The sequence below is a fragment of the Thalassophryne amazonica genome, chromosome 10, assembly GCF_902500255.1.
Source record: "Thalassophryne amazonica chromosome 10, fThaAma1.1, whole genome shotgun sequence".
Taxonomy (NCBI): Eukaryota; Metazoa; Chordata; class Actinopteri; order Batrachoidiformes; family Batrachoididae; genus Thalassophryne; species Thalassophryne amazonica.
In genome coordinates this window covers 33,401,714-33,422,096 of record NC_047112.1, presented here as the reverse complement: position 1 = coordinate 33,422,096, position 20,383 = coordinate 33,401,714, and the positions used below count along the sequence as shown (strand labels likewise).

The following is a 20,383-nucleotide window of genomic DNA, read 5'->3' as shown; positions in this document are numbered from 1 at the left end:
CACACCGAATGATTTGACCCGCGTAAAGCTGCAGACTAATTTCCTCGCACTGTAGTTTGCAGCACAGAATCAACAGCAAGCGGCCCAGCTCAGCTCAACCTAATGGTGTGAATCACAGAAAATAGTACCCAACTAAATCTTACATTCTCACAGAAAAGTGCAGGTGTAGCTCAACCACATCAGCTTACAATACACTTACAATCATAGCTTACTAGAAATCTCAGGGGCAGACCGGGCCCTGGCAATTGCAAATCCATTTTAAGGCCTTTCTAGCAACAAAATGCCTGTACCACCACAGCTTATTAAACAGTCATATCGTCCACACGTGACAGCTCTTAGAATAACACAGGAACATGGCGTACTTTCCTGTTCTTATTAACGAGAAATGCTCATAACAAAAATATTAAAGAAAAAAACAAATACAGCATATTAGAAACCAAAAGACTCTGCATTAGAGTCACACTGCCCACTAAATGTCTGCTAAGCCTTGGTTTATTAAAGTGATGTATTGTAGCTGTCCTATAATTAAGGGGGCGCACATGGGTGATTCTTTAACTATGAGCACTATTGGCCTTGTAAATGTAATTTCCACCACACCATTGCCTTAGAATATAAAGCGCCTTGGGGCAACTGTTTGTTGTGATTTGGCGCTATATACATGTGCTCTGATGTCACTGTTTATCTCCATAGAAACTACCCAAACAATCCTTCATACAAACTGTTTAAAGGGACATTAGTGTTGTGGTGGAAATTACAGCAATAGAGTGGGACAACTACATTCTGTTAAAAAAAAAAAATCACAACAGTTGTATGACATTGAATACCCCAATTATGTTTTGATTATTTTACTGATATTTTATTCAGAGATATTTTAAAACATTAGAAAAAATGTTTCTTTACCATTCATTTTTATCATTGAAGATCAAAAGTCTGGGTGTGGGACAAGCACAAAACGGCAATATTTGCATATAATGATGCTGAAAAAAGGTGAAAAGGTCATCATAGACTACTAGAACAAATTTATTAACACACTTTCATTGTAAAGATAACTATAAAAGGGTGAAATTTCCCCTTTTTTCTGTTTTTCATACAATATGATCAAAGGACATAATAAGTGCCCGTAGTCTAAGAATCACCCACATACAAAATTAATCTCGACCAGCAACAGAATCGCTGAATGCGCAATTAAGACTTGTGCATTTGAGACAGCAATGTCCCATTCTATGCGCTTAAGTACCAACAGTAAACACTGACATCCCCAGCATTTCCTGACTCATCACCAAAATATACACCGTTCACACATCCAAGATCGAGTGAGACTGGCATCATCTTCGTGATAGTATAAGATTTTATCTTGGGGAAAATAAACTTTCCCAAGATAAAAGTTTTTAGACTTAAAATGATGTTCTGACACAGAACAATAAATTAACTCTTAACAATCATGTCTAATCATAACTTTGACACAAATGTACGCATTTCTGTACCAATCCCACTGAAAAGCTTATATAAACACTCACACCGGTTTAAAAGCTTCAAACTATTGCATTCAATCTATGACTGCTGGGTAAAGCTGTCCATCTGCCAATGGGCAAAACAAACACTCAGGAAGGTAATGGTCTTTTTGTATTCATGTCTATTTGTGTTACCTTTCACATTGTAGCATTGCATTCTAACATATACATCTCCCCTTGAAATAGTGACTAAGATCCTCGCAAAATCCCTCTAACATCCTGTGAACCACAGGGGGCAGAAGGTGCTGGCGTGACGACAGCTGATTACTACATGCCATCATAGGTGAAGTTCTCCATCTTGACTGTCTGTCTGATCAGCAGCTTGGACTCCCGTCGCTCCTCATTTTTGATGGACTTGTTGATGTCCATAATTTTTTCACAAATGTATTTGTTCACTTTGGATAATCTCTGTGTGATCTCTGCGCTGTCGGCTGTCTCCTGAGACACTCTGTCGTAGAGACACTCTGAGGAAAGAGCCAGTGTGAGTCGTCAGGATAAATCACATTAATAAAAGCTGATTCAACAGCAGAGATAATCTTGTCTTTCATATCAACTCAAAATATTCACTGCAAAAACCTACAAAATCTTACCAAGTATTTGTCTAATTACTTGTCAAAATATCCAATTACATTTCATAGAAGACAAAATCATTGAAGGAAACTTTTTGTAAGATATAAGGCCTAGTTTAAAAATAATGAAGCCTAACTGCTGATTTGCATTGCATTTGTCATGAACAAGCCATTATTTTATTTAGCACCATCCAGATTTATCTGGGAGTTGCCTATAGTCTCTTTGACAGGTACTGAAAATTTCATGGAAAAATTCTGCACGGTTCCAGAGATATGCACGAAATTACCCCAAAAATAGCACTTTTTTCATCAATTTTGTGTGACATTGATATTTAGCATTATCATTTAAAGTTGAATGTTAAAGAAATAACCTTGTATTTTGTAGTTTGTTTGTGCTTCATACTAACACAGTAACACATTTTTGTAAAGGTAGAAATGCTATTTCCTAGAAAAAAACAATGTTTTTAAAGCAAGGTAAAACTGTCGCAAGCGTAATGCTGAGAATAACTCCTTGGTTTATTTGTGTCAAAACCTTAGCTATATCTCCTACTCTGCTTCAACAGACTAATTATATTACTTTTTCAATAATACCAGGAACTAATGGACAGAATTTCTTTGTTTCTGGCTTCTGCAGACTAAAGAAGATACCTCCAACTGTTGTCGCAAGCGTTACCCTCTTGAACATTATAGTATATATGCACTGATAATTTCTAGCAATGACTGAACCGAGACCAATAGAAATATTGAAACTCTGATATATAACCACACCTAAAATGATAACGTTTCACAAAAAAGACCACTTTTAAATTTTGATGTTTATGTCACACTTTGGCTTCATTATTTGTGAACAAGGCCATAAAGAAAAATTGGAAAAATGTTAAGTGAAAGTCTTGGCCACATCTTGTTATGAGTCATATTTGAGATGAAATAAGCTTTTTTTTTTACAGCTTAGATAAGGTCTTGAACAGAGGTCAACCAATATGGCTGCAAACTCAGTTTCGTTTTTGTGTAAATATAACCTATCATATATTATGTAAAGGCTAGTGAGAAATAAACACTTCAAAAACTGAAAAGGTTGTGTTTGGAACCTGATAACACCTCTGGAGTGATTTGCAAGGTATTTCACAGATGACAGCTAACTCAACGCTAACTTCCACTCTTGTCAAAAGCACATGTATGCGCACACGCATGCCCTCCTTCAGACGGTGTTAAAACATAAATAAAATATTGTTTATGACTGACTGATTGATAGATGGGCTTCATTGAACATGTAAATTTTATTTGAGACAATAGGATCTTAATTAATGCAAAAATAAATGTACAATTTATATATATATATATATATATATATATATATATATATATATATATATATATGGCACGTTTCCATTTATATCAGAAAGTCAAAGCACTTTACAAAATTTAATGTATCCTCTGGTCCTGGAGCCTCTGGATACCAAACAATCAAAGACGGCAGATCTGGAGGGACGCAGCAGACATCAGAATGTCCAGATTGTAGGTTTACCTAAAGCTGTTGAGTGTCTATGTCCTTCGGTTTTTGTTTTTCTCCCAACTCCTCATCAATGTTTTTGGAACGGAGGTACTCACTTCGCTGCTGGACTTTGACATGGCACACTGGAGTTAGGCTCCTAAACCAGCTCTTGGAAAACCCGACCAGTAAAACCTGACCAGTTATCCGGCGCTTTCATCGTTATCAAATTAAAGCTCTGGTGATTCACAAGGGATGTAAGAGGGTGACCTGACCTACAATGGACATAACATTCGGTTCTACGAAGATTACAGCCCCGAAGTGGTGAGACAGTGCACGGAGTTGAAGAGCGCCATGCTGGAACGCTACAAGCGGGCACTTAGGTCTGTGCTCCCGTACCTGGCCAAGCTGTGCCCTAATTTGCAGACGGGGGAGAGAAAGTAGCGCCAATCTGCATCGGACGCCAACAAATTTGTACAGGACCTATGCAAAGACAAGCGGTGTTTTTTTTTTTCTTGTCATTACAACAACCGCTATCTGCACTATTACAGGTAAAGGGGACTGATCGTAGCCGTTGCTGCTTCCGTCTTTTTGGTCAGACTGAGATGAGACACTTTTGTGCTTTGTTTTGTGCCTATTCATAAGTAATACCTTTGTCTCAGCCGGAACCGTGCTGAAGGACCCCAATTTACTGTGTTCAATTAAATTCAATTTATTTAGTTTATAAAGTGCCAAATCACACCAGAGCTGCCTCAAGGCGCTTCACACAAGTCATGTCTAGCCTTCCCTGAGTTGCCCTTCATAATGCCTCCTGTCCGTTTCTCTTCACCTGCTTGGACAATACTGCCCTCCTCTCGAACTCTGTATTTTTTGTAATGTCCAGTGCTTACTTCTATGTGTCACTGGATTAATAGCTTTAATAAGCTACATTTCACTGATTTTGAATAATTGTTTAGTTTTGTTCTTTATATTCACTTTGCTTCTGCCTTCACACAAAGCAAATAAATAAATAAATTCACTCAATCATATTGAGACCTTTATCATCTGAGGTAAAACTTTTTTTGTTTCGGTTTTTATAAGTCATGAGGATAGTGTGGTTGAAGCCTGCAGTAGGAAGTCAGATGGTGTGCCCGTCTGTGTGTTTGTTACAATTTGTCATTTCGATCTTTTTTTTCTTATACTATTTGTTTTTATTTAGTTTATTGTGTTTTATCTCTTTCACGACCTTGATGCTTAAGGTGGCCCAATGCTTGTTTCGTCATTTGTTGTCAATATGTGACCGTATCCACATAGTAATACTGCTGTCAAAGTGCACATACAGTAGTGTTCAGAATAATAGTAGTGCTATGTGACTAAAAAGATTAATCCAGGTTTTGAGTATATTTCTTATTGTTACATGGGAAACAGTAGATCAGTAGATTCTAACAAATCCAACAAGACCAAGCATTCATGATATGCACACTCTTAAGGCTATGAAATTGGGCTATTAGCAAAAAAGTAGAAAAGGGGTGTTCACAATAATAGTAGTGTGGCATTCAGTCAGTGAGTTCGTCAATTTTGTGGAACAAACAGGTGTTCCACAAATTTTAAAACTTGACGTCAGTATGCCCGGAAACCTTCCCTGAACATGTATAAGCAACGTCTTCATTTGCAATTTGAGTTTGATTTGATCTTGACGAGCAAAGCTGAGCAGTTGTTACTACAGACTCATGGTAACTATTAAGAATATGGTGATAAAGCTACTCGCTTATTGGTCCACCAACTCAGGTGTCACGTTGCCACCTGCCAAATTTTACAATCAAAAAATACATCAGGTACTTTGACATCTGTCACAACTGCAATTAATTCTGTTTTAAAATCAATTTATGCCCTTGATTAAATTGTTACAGCCAGGCAAATCCCCTGGCCCTGATGGATTCCTCTCTGGTTTGAATAAAAAGTATTATATGAAATTAGCCCCGTTACGTTTGTCAGTTTTTGAGGAATCATTGGAACAGGGTTCTCGCCCCATAATGCTGAGACAGGACTTCATTTCATTACTGCTCAAGGAAGGACAAGATATGACTTCCTGTGCTTCTTACAGAGCTATAAACCTCCTTAATGTGGATGTGAAAATTGTCACCAAACTGATAGCATCCCATATAGACGGAATTATCTCCTCTGTTATATCAAATGAACAGAGTGGTTTTACCAAAGGAAGGCATTCCTTTTTTAATATACACTGCATTTTCAATATACTGTACTCCAAACACCATAGAAATCTCCCTGAAGTAGTAATTTCATTCGATGCCAAAAAACATTTGATATAGTGCAATGGAAGTACCTTTTTGCAGTCCTGAAGGAATTTGGCTTGGCCGACAGATTTACGTATTTCTTGGATTCGTCTCTTGTATACTTCCCCCTAGTTCTGCGTGTACTAATAAGGTAAAATCCAAGTAGTATACTCTGTCACGTGCTACACATCAAGGTTGCCCGCTCTCCCCTTTACTTTTGCTTTAGCAACAGAGCCACTATCAGTAAGTCTTAGAACCTCCTCTTTGTTCCAGGGTGTGACACGTGGAAGTACAAAACACAGGGTGGCTCTGTATGCACATGATTTACTTTTATATGTCACAAATCGAACTAGTCATTTCACGTCTATTATGGCAGTACTCCAAACTTTTGACTCGTTCTGGATACAGGCTTAACATTCAAAAAAGTGAAGGCTTGCCTATAAATGTAGATGTACAGTGACTCAGACAAACTGACCTTTCCATATGACTCATACTGGTTTAAGTATTTGGGAGTGAATGTAAATGATTCACCTCAGGCTCTGCGGGCTGCAATATTTACAGCTTTATTGTTCAATATAAGGTCAGCTTTTCAAAGACAGGCTAGTTTACCAGTATCTCATTTAGGTAGGATTCATATAGTGAAAATAAATGTTTCACCCAAGTTTTTACACCTACTTCAGTGTATTCCTTTGTTCTTAGCCCAAACCTTTTTTTTTTTTTTTTTTTTAAATCTATCAATGAATTGATTTCCTCATTTATTTGAGAAGGAAAACTCCAAGAGTACATAAATCATTATTACAACAACGTCGGCTTAGTGGAGATCTGTCTTTACCAAATTTGATGCTTTATTGCTGGCCAGTTAACATTCAAAAATACATTTTGTGGCAAAAAGATCCTCATACAACTTGGTATCAATTAGAAGGTCAGTTGTGTTGGTCTACCTCTCTCCCTGCCTTACTATTTTCATCCCTGTGTCCCTGTCTTGGTACACAGGGACACTGTTGTACTTGCCTTTCTTAAAATATGGTATCAATTTTGACTTCAATTCAAATGTGTTTTTGCTTCTGCTCTTGGCACATTATGTAATAATCCTCTCGTTCCTCCCCCCTTCTTAGACACTGTACTTCATCTATGGGGTAAGAACGGCATTAAATGTTTCCGTGATCTTGTTAAGGATAATACCTTTTTCAATTTTACCAATATGTCTTCCTTACATGGCTTGCCCTCATCTCATTTATTTTTTTTTTTCCAAATTAGACATTGTGCAGCTGCTATTTTTACAGAGTTGCCTTCTAAGACCCCTAAACACCCCCAGGAGGACTTCTTTGAACTTATGCTCCATAAGAAAGCTGTTATATCGCGGATATATCATCTTGTTCTTTCAATGGACAATCATCCAGTCCAAAATGTTTTTTTATCTAAAATTTGGAACAAGAGTTGGGCCTGGAATTTGTGGCAGGTTTTTGGGATAAGGCAGATGACAGAATTCATATGTCATCAACTTGTGCAAGACTTTTCCTAATTCTATTTAAAGCCCCAGTCACACGGCACTAATGAAGGACACCGAAGCCAAAGCGAAACACAAAATCTGGACTTAGGTTGACTTTCGGAGACATTGTTTAACCGTCATCCAGCTTCGTTTCTGTAGCTGGCGCTTCATCAGAATTTTCCAACTGTTGAAAAATGTGAACGAATCCTGACAACAACCTCAATTTATCCGTATTCTGTTTTGCTTTCTGTCTTGAAGGTTCCTCATCATTTGCGTAGTTCCCATACCGTCAGTGTTTCGTTTGATTGTCATCCAACCTCCAGCCTCTCTCTGTCTCTCTCTCGCTCTCTCTCTCCAGCCTCTCAACACCTGTGGCTGCGATGTGCATGTGTACGCACATGTTGTCAAGACAACGCAGCTGCAGGTGGCTGTTGACAGCACAGACTCACTGCAGAAAAGAACACATGCTGGTGCTTCATTTTGATTTTGTTTTAAAGTGTCAAGGTCGCCGCTCGCTTCGTTTTTCTTTTGTTAGATTTGGTTTCGTTTCGGTTTTTGATGCGCTCTGCACTCGCAGGCTTTTCGGTGATGGGAGAAGTCCAGGCTCATTCGTCCACTTTTTCTCAATTTGTGACTTTGGGACTTTTTTTTTTCCTTTCGTTCAGCTAACGCCGTGTGACTGGGCCTTAAAGTAGCACACAGGCTATATTTGTTAAAGTCCAAATTTTCTAAAAATTATCCCAATGTTTCTGATCTGTGTGACAGATGTAACTCCTCTCTCTGTGATTTAAGTCATATGTTTTTTCTTTGCCCCAAACTTCAGCCACATTGGATTTGGTATTTTGATGTTGTCTCTCACGTCGCTGTTTTTGGAGTTCCCACTGTGTCCCTTACCAACTCGTAGGCGGATATAATCGCCTTTAACGCTTTGCCAGCAGAATGCAGAATATTATTATCCTGGAAAGTTCCATGTCCATCTATTTCTTTACGATTGAAAGCTGTTTTTCTTAAAACATGGAAAAAAAAAAATCAAGTTTTGTCTTAGACGGAGTACTGATGGGTTTCTAAAAGTGTGGCAACCATATACAGTTGTATGCAAAAGTTTGGGCACCCCTGATAATTTTCATGATTTATTTTATTAAGAATTTTACTTAAGCGGTTTTGTTTTATATTAAGTGTAATTATATATTTTTAAAAGAAGTCTACGAGTTTTTGTATTTTTGCAGTGTTTCCCTGATATAAGAGAAAGTTTAAAAATGCAGGGTTTTTTTTATATTTATCTATATATTTTAAAAAGATCTTTCAGAATAGAACTTGCCTGCCAGTGCTGACTTTAAAGATTTAAAACAAGGACACAGGTAAGAAAAATCTTGCCTCTGACGATTTTCAGCTTGCTGGGTGATAATGGCGGCTTTGGCAGAGCATCTTTCTTCTTTTTAGTGGCCACCCCAGTGACACTACGGTTCTTCAGAGTTTCTGTGCCCCAGATCATGACAGCCAGGTTTTTTGTAAACTTGGAGTCTCCCTGGGTCCGTTGCAATTGGTGCCACTTCTCCTCCTCAACCCAGATTCCGCCACCAAGGTGGACCTATAAAGACAGAGTAGAAAACAGAAGACCATAAACACACTTTAAACTGTACTGCCGCAGGTAGAGAAATGTATCAAACAACAGATTCACAGGTTACACTCTGAAGGACATAACGTACTGCTCTGGGGTTACACAGGGTACTGTGCATACTGGGAGTACTCTTACTCAGCGAGTGAGATTGAAGAAAACGATACTGCAATCAACTTTGTGAATCTCTGTGTTCATGCATATATATATATATATCTCTTCTTGCCAGTAATGACATGTTCTGAGGTATTTACTATCGTGATCCTCCCTACTATAGTATATGATGGTCAAGACCTCTGAACATCACAGCAGTTTATTAGGACTTCTTCTCTACTTAAAATGAGCAACATATACATTACACTTGATTAGTGACTTTCTGTTCATAAATGTCATCCTTTGCTACAGGATACAGATTAGCGCATTACTTCCCTGTATGAGACCTTTCCTTCCAGAGTCCACGATTCTTGCTTTGCTCCCGTAAAAGTGTTCAAAAGACCTTTTCTACACCATGACAGGTTGACATTTCAGGGGGAGAGGAAAAAATAAAGGCTACATGTCATGTAGGGGAATATATTTAGGGACATTTTCTTTCTTGTATAGTAAATGAAACAACAAAGACACCAAAATTTAAGCTCAGGAGTACTCCGTATACACTGCAAAATGCTTTACATTACCATGTGAGATTACTATTTTAGAGGAGAAAGTTCTTGCATTTAGAAAGCAGAAAATGTAAAGCAGATAAGTGTTCAATACAGCGAGCTCCAAGGCCTAGTGTCCGTTTGATGGGTGGACCATCACAGCCTCATTTTTACAGAGGGAGGCTTGCAGCTTCTTCTGCATAACTAACAGCAGGTGGCTAATCTCTATAATAATTTGCAAATGGTTCCCATGATTGCATTTTTGTGAGCAGTTACATATCACATAGCCTCCTGAATTTGCATAACTACAGGTTCCGACTAAACTGTAGGGGGAACTGGTTGGACCCGAAAAGACGTGATATCGTCCACAGAATTTGGTAATTCTCTGCCAGAACATCCTCTTCTTCTCCAAACAAAGTAACAAATACCAATACAAGCTATTGTTAGGAATTCCCCTAATGATTCCTTATTCCCTACAGAGGTAACAGTTGGACCTGTATTAGGATACAGTATGATCTACAAAACCAGGTGCAAACTCAAACCTAATGCTGTCTTTTCTTTCATTCTAAAGTACAATGTTAAATTAAATCACGGTGCAAATTTATAAATGGTAAATGATAAATGGACTGCATTTATATACTCCTTTTCCATCTGTATCAGACGCTCAAAGCACATTACAATAATGCCTCACATTCACCCCGATGTGAGGGTGCTGCCATCCAAGGTACTCACTACACATCGGGAGCAACTAGGGGATTAAGGACCTTGCACAAGGGCCCTTAGTAATTTTCCAGTGAGGCTCGGATTTGAACCAAGGATCCTCTGGTCTCAAGCCCAACTCTTAACCACTAGACCATCACCTCCCCTATTTGTGTCATGTATTCTCCATTTGCCAATTTCAAAACTGTAGTATTACCTCAAGCAGCCAACAGCAAGAGCTGTCAACATTAGGCAGCCAACAATGTCGGACTCTGTAGTTTTCTCTGGGCCCCTCCCCAATCGGACTGGGAGTGACATGTTTAGCCGCATGTTCTCCCTGAATTGCTGGCTGTCTGAGTGGTGTCCAAAAAATGAGGTGGGCTTCATAGATAATTGGCAAAGCTTCTGGGGAAAACCTGGTCTTGTTAGGAGAGACGGCATCCATCCCACTTTGGATGGAGCAGCTCTCATTTCTAGAAATCTGGCCAATTTTCTTAAATCCTCCAAACCGGGACTATCCAGGGTTGAGACCAGGAAGCAGAGTTGTAGTCTTACACACCTCTCTGCAGCTTCTCTCCCCCTGCCATCCCCTCATTACCCCATCCCCGTAGAGACGGTGCCTGCTCCCAGACCACCAATAACCAGCAAAAATCTATTTAAGCATAAAAATTCAAAAAGAAAAAATAATATAGCACCTTCAACTGCACCACAGACTAAAACAGTTAAATGTGGTCTATTAAACATTAGGTCTCTCTCTTCTAAGTCCCTGTTAGTAAATGATATAATAATTGATCAACATATTGATTTATTCTGCCTTACAGAAACCTGGTTACAGCAGGATGAATATGTTAGTTTAAATGAGTCAACACCCCCGAGTCACACTAACTGCCAGAATGCTCGTAGCACGGGCCGAGGCGGAGGATTAGCAGCAATCTTCCATTCCAGCTTATTAATTAATCAAAAACCCAGACAGAGCTTTAATTCATTTGAAAGCTTGACTCTTAGTCTTGTCCATCCAAATTGGAAGTCCCAAAATCCAGTTTTATTTGTTATTATCTATCGTCGACCTGGTCGTTACTGTGAGTTTCTCTGTGAATTTTCAGACCTTTTGTCTGACTTAGTGCTTAGCTCAGATAAGATAATTATAGTGGGCGATTTTAACATCCACACAGATGCTGAGAATGACAGCCTCAACACTGCATTTAATCTATTATTAGACTCAATTGGCTTTGCTCAAAATGTAAATGAGTCCACCCACCACTTTAATCATATCTTAGATCTTGTTCTGACTTATGATATGGAAATTGAAGACTTAACAGTATTCCCTGAAAACTCCCTTCTGTCTGATCATTTCTTAATAACATTTACATTTACTCTGATGGACTACCCAGCAGTGGGGAATAAGTTTCATTACACTAGAAGTCTTTCAGAAAGTGCTGTAACTAGGTTTAAGGATATGATTCCTTCTTTATGTTCTCTAATGCCATATACCAACACAGTGCAGAGTAGCTACCTAAACTCTGTAAGTGAGATAGAGTATCTCGTCAATAGTTTTACATCCTCATTGAAGACAACTTTGGATGCTGTAGCTCCTCTGAAAAAGAGAGCTTTAAATCAGAAGTGCCTGACTCCATGGTATAACTCACAAACTCGCAGCTTAAAGCAGATAACCCGTAAGTTGGAGAGGAAATGGCGTCTCACTAATTTAGAAGATCTTCACTTAGCCTGGAAAAAGAGTCTGTTGCTCTATAAAAAAGCCCTCCGTAAAGCTAGGACATCTTACTACTCATCACTAATTGAAGAAAATAAGAACAACCCCAGGTTTCTTTTCAGTACTGTAGCCAGGCTGACAAAGAGTCAGAGCTCTATTGAGCTGAGTATTCCTTTAACTAGTAATGACTTCATGACTTTCTTTGCTAATAAAATTTTAACTATTAGTGAAAAAATTACTCATAACCATCCCAAAGACGTATCGTTATCTTTGGCTGCTTTCAGTTATGCCGGTATTTGGTTAGACTCTTTCTCTCCGATTGTTCTGTCTGAGTTATTTTCATTAGTTACTTCCTCCAAACCATCAACATGTCTATTAGACCCCATTCCTACCAGGCTGCTCAAGTAAGGCCTACCATTATTTAATGCTTTGATCTTAAATATGATCAATCTATCTTTATTAGTTGGCTATGTACCACAGGCTTTTAAGGTGGCAGTAATTAAACCATTACTTAAAAAGCCATCACTTGACCCAGCTATCTTAGCTAATTATAGGCCAATCTCCAACCTTCCTTTTCTCTCAAAAATTCTTGAAAGGGTAGTTGTAAAACAGCTAACTGATCATCTGCAGAGGAATGGTCTATTTGAAGAGTTTCAGTCAGGTTTTAGAATTCATCATAGTACAGAAACAGCATTAGTGAAGGTTACAAATGATCTTCTTATGGCCTCAGACAGTGGACTCATCTCTGTGCTTGTTCTGTTAGACCTCAGTGCTGCTTTTGATACTGTTGACCATAAAAGTTTATTACAGAGATTAGAGCATGCCATAGGTATTAAAGGCACTGCGCTGCGGTGGTTTGAATCATATTTATCTAATAGATTACAATTTGTTCATGTAAATGGGGAATCTTCTTCACAGACTAAGGTTAATTATGGAGTTCCACAAGGTTCTGTGCTAGGACCAATTTTATTCACTTTATACATGCTTCCCTTAGGCAGTATTATTAGACGGTATTGCTTAAATTTTCATTGTTACGCAGATGATACCCAGCTTTATCTTTCCATGAAGCCAGAGGGCACACACCAATTAGCTAAACTGCAGGATTGTCTTACAGACATAAAGACATGGATGACCTCTAATTTCCTGCTTTTAAACTCAGATAAAACTGAAGTTATTGTACTTGGCCCCACAAATCTTAGAAACATGGTGTCTAACCAGATCCTTACTCTGGATGGCATTACCCTGACCTCTAGTAATACTGTGAGAAATCTTGGAGTCATTTTTGATCAGGATATGTCATTCAATGCGCATATTAAACAAATATGTAGGACTGCTTTTTTGCATTTACGCAATATCTCTAAAATTAGAAAGGTCTTCTCTCAGAGTGATGCTGAAAAACTAATTCATGCATTTATTTCCTCTAGGCTGGACTATTGTAATTCATTATTATCAGGTTGTCCTAAAAGTTCCCTGAAAAGCCTTTAGTTAATTCAAAATGCTGCAGCTAGAGTACTAACAGGGACTAGAAGGAGAGAGCATATCTCACCCATATTGGCCTCTCTTCATTGGCTTCCTGTTAATTCTAGAATAGAATTTAAAATTCTTCTTCTTACTTATAAGGTTTTGAATAATCAGGTCCCATCTTATCTTAGGGACCTCACAGTACCATATCACCCCAATAGAGCGCTTCACTCTCAGACTGCAGGCTTACTTATAGTTCCTAGGGTTTGTAAGAGTAGAATGGGAAGCAGAGCCTTCAGCTTTCAGGCTCCTCTCCTGTGGAACCAGCTCCCAATTCAGATCAGGGACACAGACACCCTCTCTACTTTTAAGATTAGGCTTAAAACTTTCCTTTTTGCTAAAGCTTATAGTTAGGGCTGGATCAGGTGACCCTGAACCATCCCTTAGTTATGCTGCTATAGACTTAGACTGCTGGGGGATTCCCATGATGCACTGAGTGTTTCTTTCTCTTTTTGCTCTGTATGCACCACTCTGCATTTAATCATTAGTGACTGACCTCTGCTCCCCTCCACAGCATGTCTTTTTCCTGGTTCTCTCCCTCAGCCCCAACCAGTCCCAGCAGAAGACTGCCCCTCCCTGAGCCTGGTTCTGCTGGAGGTTTCTTCCTGTTAAAAGGGAGTTTTTCCTTCCCACTGTCGCCAAGTGCTTGCTCACAGGGGGTCGTTTTGACCGTTGGGGTTTTTATGTAATTACTGTATGGCCTTGCCTTACAATATAAAGCACCTTGGGGCAACTGTTTGTTGTGATTTGGTGCTATATAAATAAAATTGATTGATTGATTGATATTGAAACAGTCAAATGGGGCTTACCATTACTGGAAAATTACATATCATAAAAATATGGATTAAGTGTTAGGTATGTTGCTGAGCTTGTTCCTGTTTGAGTGTGCACTGTAGATGTCCATTAATAACATGATAAAAATACACAAAAAAAGAATAATCATTTTGAATATAATTACCTTTAAATGTTACAACAAATTTTAAAATATGTTACCAAAAAGTTGGCTTGATTTGCATGCAACGATTCCACTTAAAAGTGCTTCGTTAAAATACTGGTCATAAAATGAAAAAAGCTAGGACCTTAAAATTAAATAAAATAAAGCTACTGCTGTATACATTGATTAGTTCAATGAAAGTAGTTGTCGCATGTGGCTGATTTTAGCAAAAAATTCTTTTTGTTGGCCACATGGCTTAACCGTCCCCGTTTTATGTGTTTTACCAGAGCAAAAAATACTGGAACATTAAATTTCAGAGGAGAACGATTAGCACAGTTGTTGTAGATAGATAGATAGATATGAACTTTATTGTCAGATCATGGAGCTGAAATTTGTTTTGCATATTCAGCAGCTCCGTATAACACAAGGACAATAGACATCATACATTAAAACAATTACATCACACAAAGAAAACAACAATAAGCAATCATCCATTTGCCTTCACACTGACTCTATGAACTAAGCTCCTTATTTAGTTTAGACTAATAGACTGATGTATAAATGATTTCTTAAGCCTGACTTTATTATAGCGCGGCACACAGTAGTGTCGCCCTGATGGTAAGAGCACATATTCAGAATTTAGGACACGGCTGTGGTCAGATGCGATGTTCTTTGCTAACCGCATCATGTTGTTGTGATATGCGGCTTCATACCGACCATCCAGAGACTGTCCCACTATCTTAGAGCAATAAAAGCAATAAAACAATCACCCCCCCCACCCACACAAATGCAAACAAAATAACCAAATAAATATATAAAGTTTAGTCTAGTATTATGACTAAGTCATCTGGAACTTTTAAAAGAAAAACTGATGTTTGTCACACCTTCATCAGTGAGTCAAAATAATGTGTGACGCCAAACTGCTTGAAGTTCATGATGACTTAAAAAAAAAAGTTTTTTTTTTTTTTTTTTGTTTTTTTTTTACTTTTTTGGTATGGGAGTGCATTGGAGTTTGTTTTTGGTTGTTTGTATAAAGTATCCCATCCAAAGAGCACCTCAAACAAACAATTTTTTTTTTTTTTGAGTCCAGGGTTCCATTGCACCAAAGTAGGATAAGGGATTAAGCCAGGACATCATGATTATCCTGGCTCAATTTATTTGTGATCCTGTTGCACAAAAGCGGGAAAGTGTAAAATGTTATGGCATAAGACATCATGGAGATTTATTTTGTGGAGCTTGCCTGCTCCAGACCAGGCTATGTGCCAGGATCGATTTAATCCTGTTAACCCCAAAACATAAATCAGATGCAAATCATGAATTATCTGCATACTGTGAATGGCAAGACGTCAATACTGAAAAAACATCTCCCGAAACTTGAACGCACATCTTGCAAAACGTGAATTTCCACGTTTAGTGTTTCACATGCGCTTGGCTGAGGAGCCAATGGTGTGAAGCTACCGTCTGTGGAATTATGACTGCACGTCCCTCACTTCCATTGCACGACAGGCTTCGCTCCACCCCTCGACTTGCCCACGTTACGTTTGACAGGTGTACCACCCCAGTCAGACTCTCCACCTGCCACTGTCTCTGGAGCGGGTCACGCCTAGCATAGGCCGGACGCTTGACACCAGAAGTGAGAGCCCGCTCGGGGCTTGCCTCCCCACCTCACCGGGTGTAGTGACCCCCCCCACACAAAAAAATAAATAAATAAAATACAATTTGCAGAGATAGGGTTTGCGTGCAAGATTTCCTGAAGTAACTAATTTGTAAACTGACATCTGTAAACTACTTAAACTGAATGAAAATATATATCATGAATGATATTCACATTTTGCAATTTACATTTTGCGAAACCTGTGTTCACGTTTTGTGGGATATTTTAACGGTTTGCAGCAAAATTATTTTCCGTTCGCGGATATTCACAGTTTGCAGCATAACTATTAATGGTTTGTGGATAATTCGCGATTTGCAGCAGATTCACGTCTTGGGGTCAGCACCCTCATCCCTTATCTCAGTCAGCAGTCACTTCAAACCGAAACCAACAGTGTTTCCACTCCCAACTCCACATTGTTATCACATTCAGCTTGACCCACTGTTTTATTTAAACACCCGTGATCATTAATTCCAATCACTTTAGATAAATGATGATTTTAGATGATTAGAGAGATTAGACAGAATTTTATTAATCCCTTGGGAAGACTCCCTCAGGGAAATTGAGGTTTCAACAGCATTGTACAGCAGCACACAGAACATCAAAAGTAAAAGTAAAAAAAAAACAAAAAAACAAAACAAAACAAAACAAAAAAAACTATTTGCAAATATAAATACCAAACATACTGATCGTTACTACTGTTCCTCTTCTTCCCATCCTTTGTCTTCCTGTTACTCCTCCTTCCCCTGAGTGAGGGGTTGTACAGTCTGATGGCCTGATGGACAAAGAAGATTTTCAGTGTGTTGGTCCTGCACTTGGGAAGGAGCCATCTGTGGCTGAAGAGGCTCCTCTAGTGGCTGATGACTGTGCACAGGGTGAGTGTCATCATCCATAATGCCCAGTAGTTTGTCCAGTGTTCGCTTCTCTGCCACAGTCACCAGAGTCTACCCTCATGTCAACCACGGAGCCAGCTGCCTGATCAGTTTGTCCAGCCTGAATGTGTCCTTCTTGGATGTGCTGCCTCCCCCCATGGTGTAAAAGAGGACACTGGCTACTATGGATTTGAAGAACATCCACAGGAGTTTCCTGCAGATGTTAAATGACCACAGCCTCCTCAGAAAGTGCAGGCTGCTCTGTCCCTTCCTGTACAGGTGGTTGTGTGGGTTGTCTAGTCCAGTCTGCTGTACAGCCAAAGCTCAAGGTACCTGTAGGAATCCACAGCCTCCACCTCAGCTACCTTGTTCAGAACTGGTCACGGTCTTGGTCTGGACTTCCCAAAGTCAATGACCAGCTCCTTCGTCTTTGAGGTATTGAGCTGTAGATGGTTTGTGTGGCACCGAGCAGCAAAGTCCTTCACTGGGCTCCTGTACACCTCCTCTCTGTCATCCCTGATGCATCCATCAATGACTGTGTCATCTGCAAACTCCTGGATATAACACAGCTCAGAGTTGTAGCAGAAGTCAAAAGTGTACAGGGTGAAGAGAAGAGGGACTAGCACCGTGCCCGGGGGTGCTCCAGTGCTGCTGATCACAGTGTCAGACGTAGTGTCCCTCAGCCTGACATACTGTGGGTATGTGTGGATGTTGTGTGTGTTCCTGGTGTTGTCTGCAAATGAGTGTTCCCACCCGGTATCATTTTACATTACAATGCCACATAAAGTTGCCATGTTCACTCCTGACAGTTTTGCAGGGCACCTGTCAGATTCTCTGTGTGCTAGGGCCCTGCCCTCATGATCTGGGTTATGTTCTCCCTGGTGTTTGGTCTCATTTATGTACGCCCTGTGATCTTGTCGTTATTTTGCCCCTTGTGTTTACACTGTGTCCAGTTTATGTTCCACATGTTTATTGATCTTAATGTCTGCCTTGGTTAGGTTTTTCTGTTAGATATTGTTCCACATTAGTTTCTGTGTGTGTTGCATTATATTTGTCGGTGTATTGATTTATGATCAGGTTTTATTTTCCACTCCATTTGTCTGTGTGTTTTTCATTGTGAATTGTGTGATCATGGTTTTATTTTCTATGATGTGTGTTTAGCCACTTTGTGGCCCCACATGTTGTTGGTCTCTCCCCTGATTGATCTCACCTGTCACTCATTAGTTCAGTTTTGGTATTTAAGTCACACCAATCGGTACTCTTGCTGCCAGTCGTTTACCTCACTACCTGTTCCCTCATTGCCACCATTTGTCATCATCTGCAAGTGTTCTTACCCCGCTGTATGTTTTGTTATTGATTTGTCTTTCCACCATTTGCCCTACTGACGTATCCCATAATCCCTTGCGCGCCAGAGTCGCTGCAATCAAACAACATATAGAGAATCCACATGACAATTGTAAACAAATATTATACTACAAAAATGTAATTTTTTTATGCTTTTCGTCACATTAATAAGAAACTGCATGCATGAGACCCTGAAAACTTGCTAAAACAATTATAACAAATAATCCGTGTCTGCTACATTTAATCTGCGTGGAATTTAATAAACGCAAACTGAATTTTGGACATATTACATATATTAGTCTGGAACAAAGAGGACAAACAGTGTTGTAAAGAACAATAATCAAGACGTTAAAGAGTAAACTTCACTTTCCCCCAGAATGACATGATCAGGAAGCGAGCGTAGCTCACAGCAGCTCCCATTGAAAATAACGGCGAGACAGCCTGTGATTTTCCCATGTTTACATAAAACACACGCAATAACAATGTCTATAAACCCAGAGAATATATTCATGACAGTTTTAGGCACAATATAAAAATAGTTTTATGTTGCAATGTTAATGGGGTTGTCCATGTGCAGTGGTTCAAGTCATCCCAATCAGAGCGTCTCAATGCAGTTCTCAATGTTACTGAAATCTCACAGCGCGGCGACCTCTTCGAAGTTTTGTGTGATTTGAAATGTCAATAGGGAAAATGTTAGTTTGTTACTTTGTCGGTTACAGTGTTTATCCACCATGTTGCTTTGTTACCTTGTCTGTTTAGCATTTTTGGATCTTGGCACTCGAGAGGGTTTTGTCACTTTGTATTTTCATTGTCACTCTGGAGGAATAAAACACTGATTTTTGCACCCAACCCTTCTGTGTCTGCCTAGCTGCATCCCGGGGTCTCATCCTTGAGCTCCTGTGGTTTTGACCACAACACAGTGAGGTTTTATGAGATGGTGTCATTTGCAAAATCAAAGAAACTTAAAATGGACAAAATACTGAAGGCGGTCTGGCTCAACAAGTCAAGCAACATAAAAACAAAAACAAACAAACAAAAAAAAGCAAAATACTTAATGAGCAGCATAGTAAATGCATACCAAAGCAAATGACTGGATGTAATGCTATTCATAACCATTGAATAAAAAACAGTTTACATTTACACTTTGTCTCTCAGTGCTAAAATAGCTGACAGCAACTATCTGCTACTCACAGATTACAGCTAATGTATAAAGATTTGAAAAACTTTCAAAAACCAAACTCATACTGAACCACACTGTCTAAATTGCAGTGTGAACCAAGCATGATTTGTCTGTACTGTGACACCCCTAATCAATATATATATATATATATATATAAACATCATAATTTAGAGCGGCCCCAGTTTAAAATGGCAGAACATACAGTATGTTAGCAACTCCCCACTCAGGCCATATTACAAATCTCAAACAAGACTACTTTCTCATCCAAGAAATAAATATGTTCAGGATAGGATTACTTTCACTATCAGCTCACCCTGCACCTCTCAAAAGATGCCCTGCACATTGCATAGGCAGCCTGCCCCAAAACACTCCAAGCCGATTTCCCTGGTCTTCTAGGTGAACTAATGCAACAGGGGCCATATGTGACTGTTCACTCTTCCAAATCTTATCACTGTAAAGTATTTAGGATAGGATCCGAAAGGCTTTTCCCAGTGCACCTAATGTGCTTTAGGGCCCTGGCCAGCAGACAAGCTTTTTACTGCTCTCAACTTAGACAAGAATGTTTTCATCCGCCTCCCTGTTGCCACCATTCATCGCCTTCTCTCTCTCTCTATAGGTCTCTTCTATTTCTACCATTTTCTTCTCTCACTAGAACTAACCTGTCAGTCACTTTAAATTCCTCTCGTGCAAATAATTAATATGGGGTCCCTGATGTAGGAGAGTTCTAATTTGCAAGTGTTCTTCACGGTTGAAGTGGCTACAGGCCCCAGAGCTTGTAGTACCAATTCCCCCCTGTCATCAGAGACAGGACGCTAGTTGAGTTACAGCGGTGCAGAGTGCAAAGAACCCTAACAGGCTAATAAACACTGATGATGCTGGCTGGGCTT

The 20,383-nt window shown here is 39.3% G+C and overlaps 2 protein-coding genes across 3 annotated transcripts in view; both read right to left on the bottom strand.

Moving 5' to 3' along the window:
- Positions 1 to 1,140: 1,140 nt before the first annotated feature.
- Positions 1,141 to 20,383, bottom strand: part of LOC117518564 (BEN domain-containing protein 5-like) — a 41,249-nt gene continuing 22,006 nt past the window's right edge. For both annotated transcript variants that reach the window (XM_034179725.1, XM_034179726.1), the window contains exons 5-6: positions 8,706 to 8,919; positions 1,141 to 1,975 (exon numbers count right to left, since the gene is read on the bottom strand). In XM_034179725.1, the coding sequence (XP_034035616.1) occupies positions 1,779 to 1,975; positions 8,706 to 8,919 (411 nt within the window). In that variant the 3' untranslated portion in view covers positions 1,141 to 1,778. The remainder of the gene's footprint in view (positions 1,976 to 8,705; positions 8,920 to 20,383) is intronic.
- The window catches only part of LOC117518082 (BEN domain-containing protein 5-like), a 40,528-nt gene continuing 21,923 nt past the window's right edge, over positions 1,779 to 20,383 (bottom strand). Inside the window, exons 5-6 of the mRNA XM_034179146.1 lie at positions 8,706 to 8,919; positions 1,779 to 1,975 (exon numbers count right to left, since the gene is read on the bottom strand). Of these exons, the coding sequence (XP_034035037.1) occupies positions 1,779 to 1,975; positions 8,706 to 8,919 (411 nt within the window). The remainder of the gene's footprint in view (positions 1,976 to 8,705; positions 8,920 to 20,383) is intronic.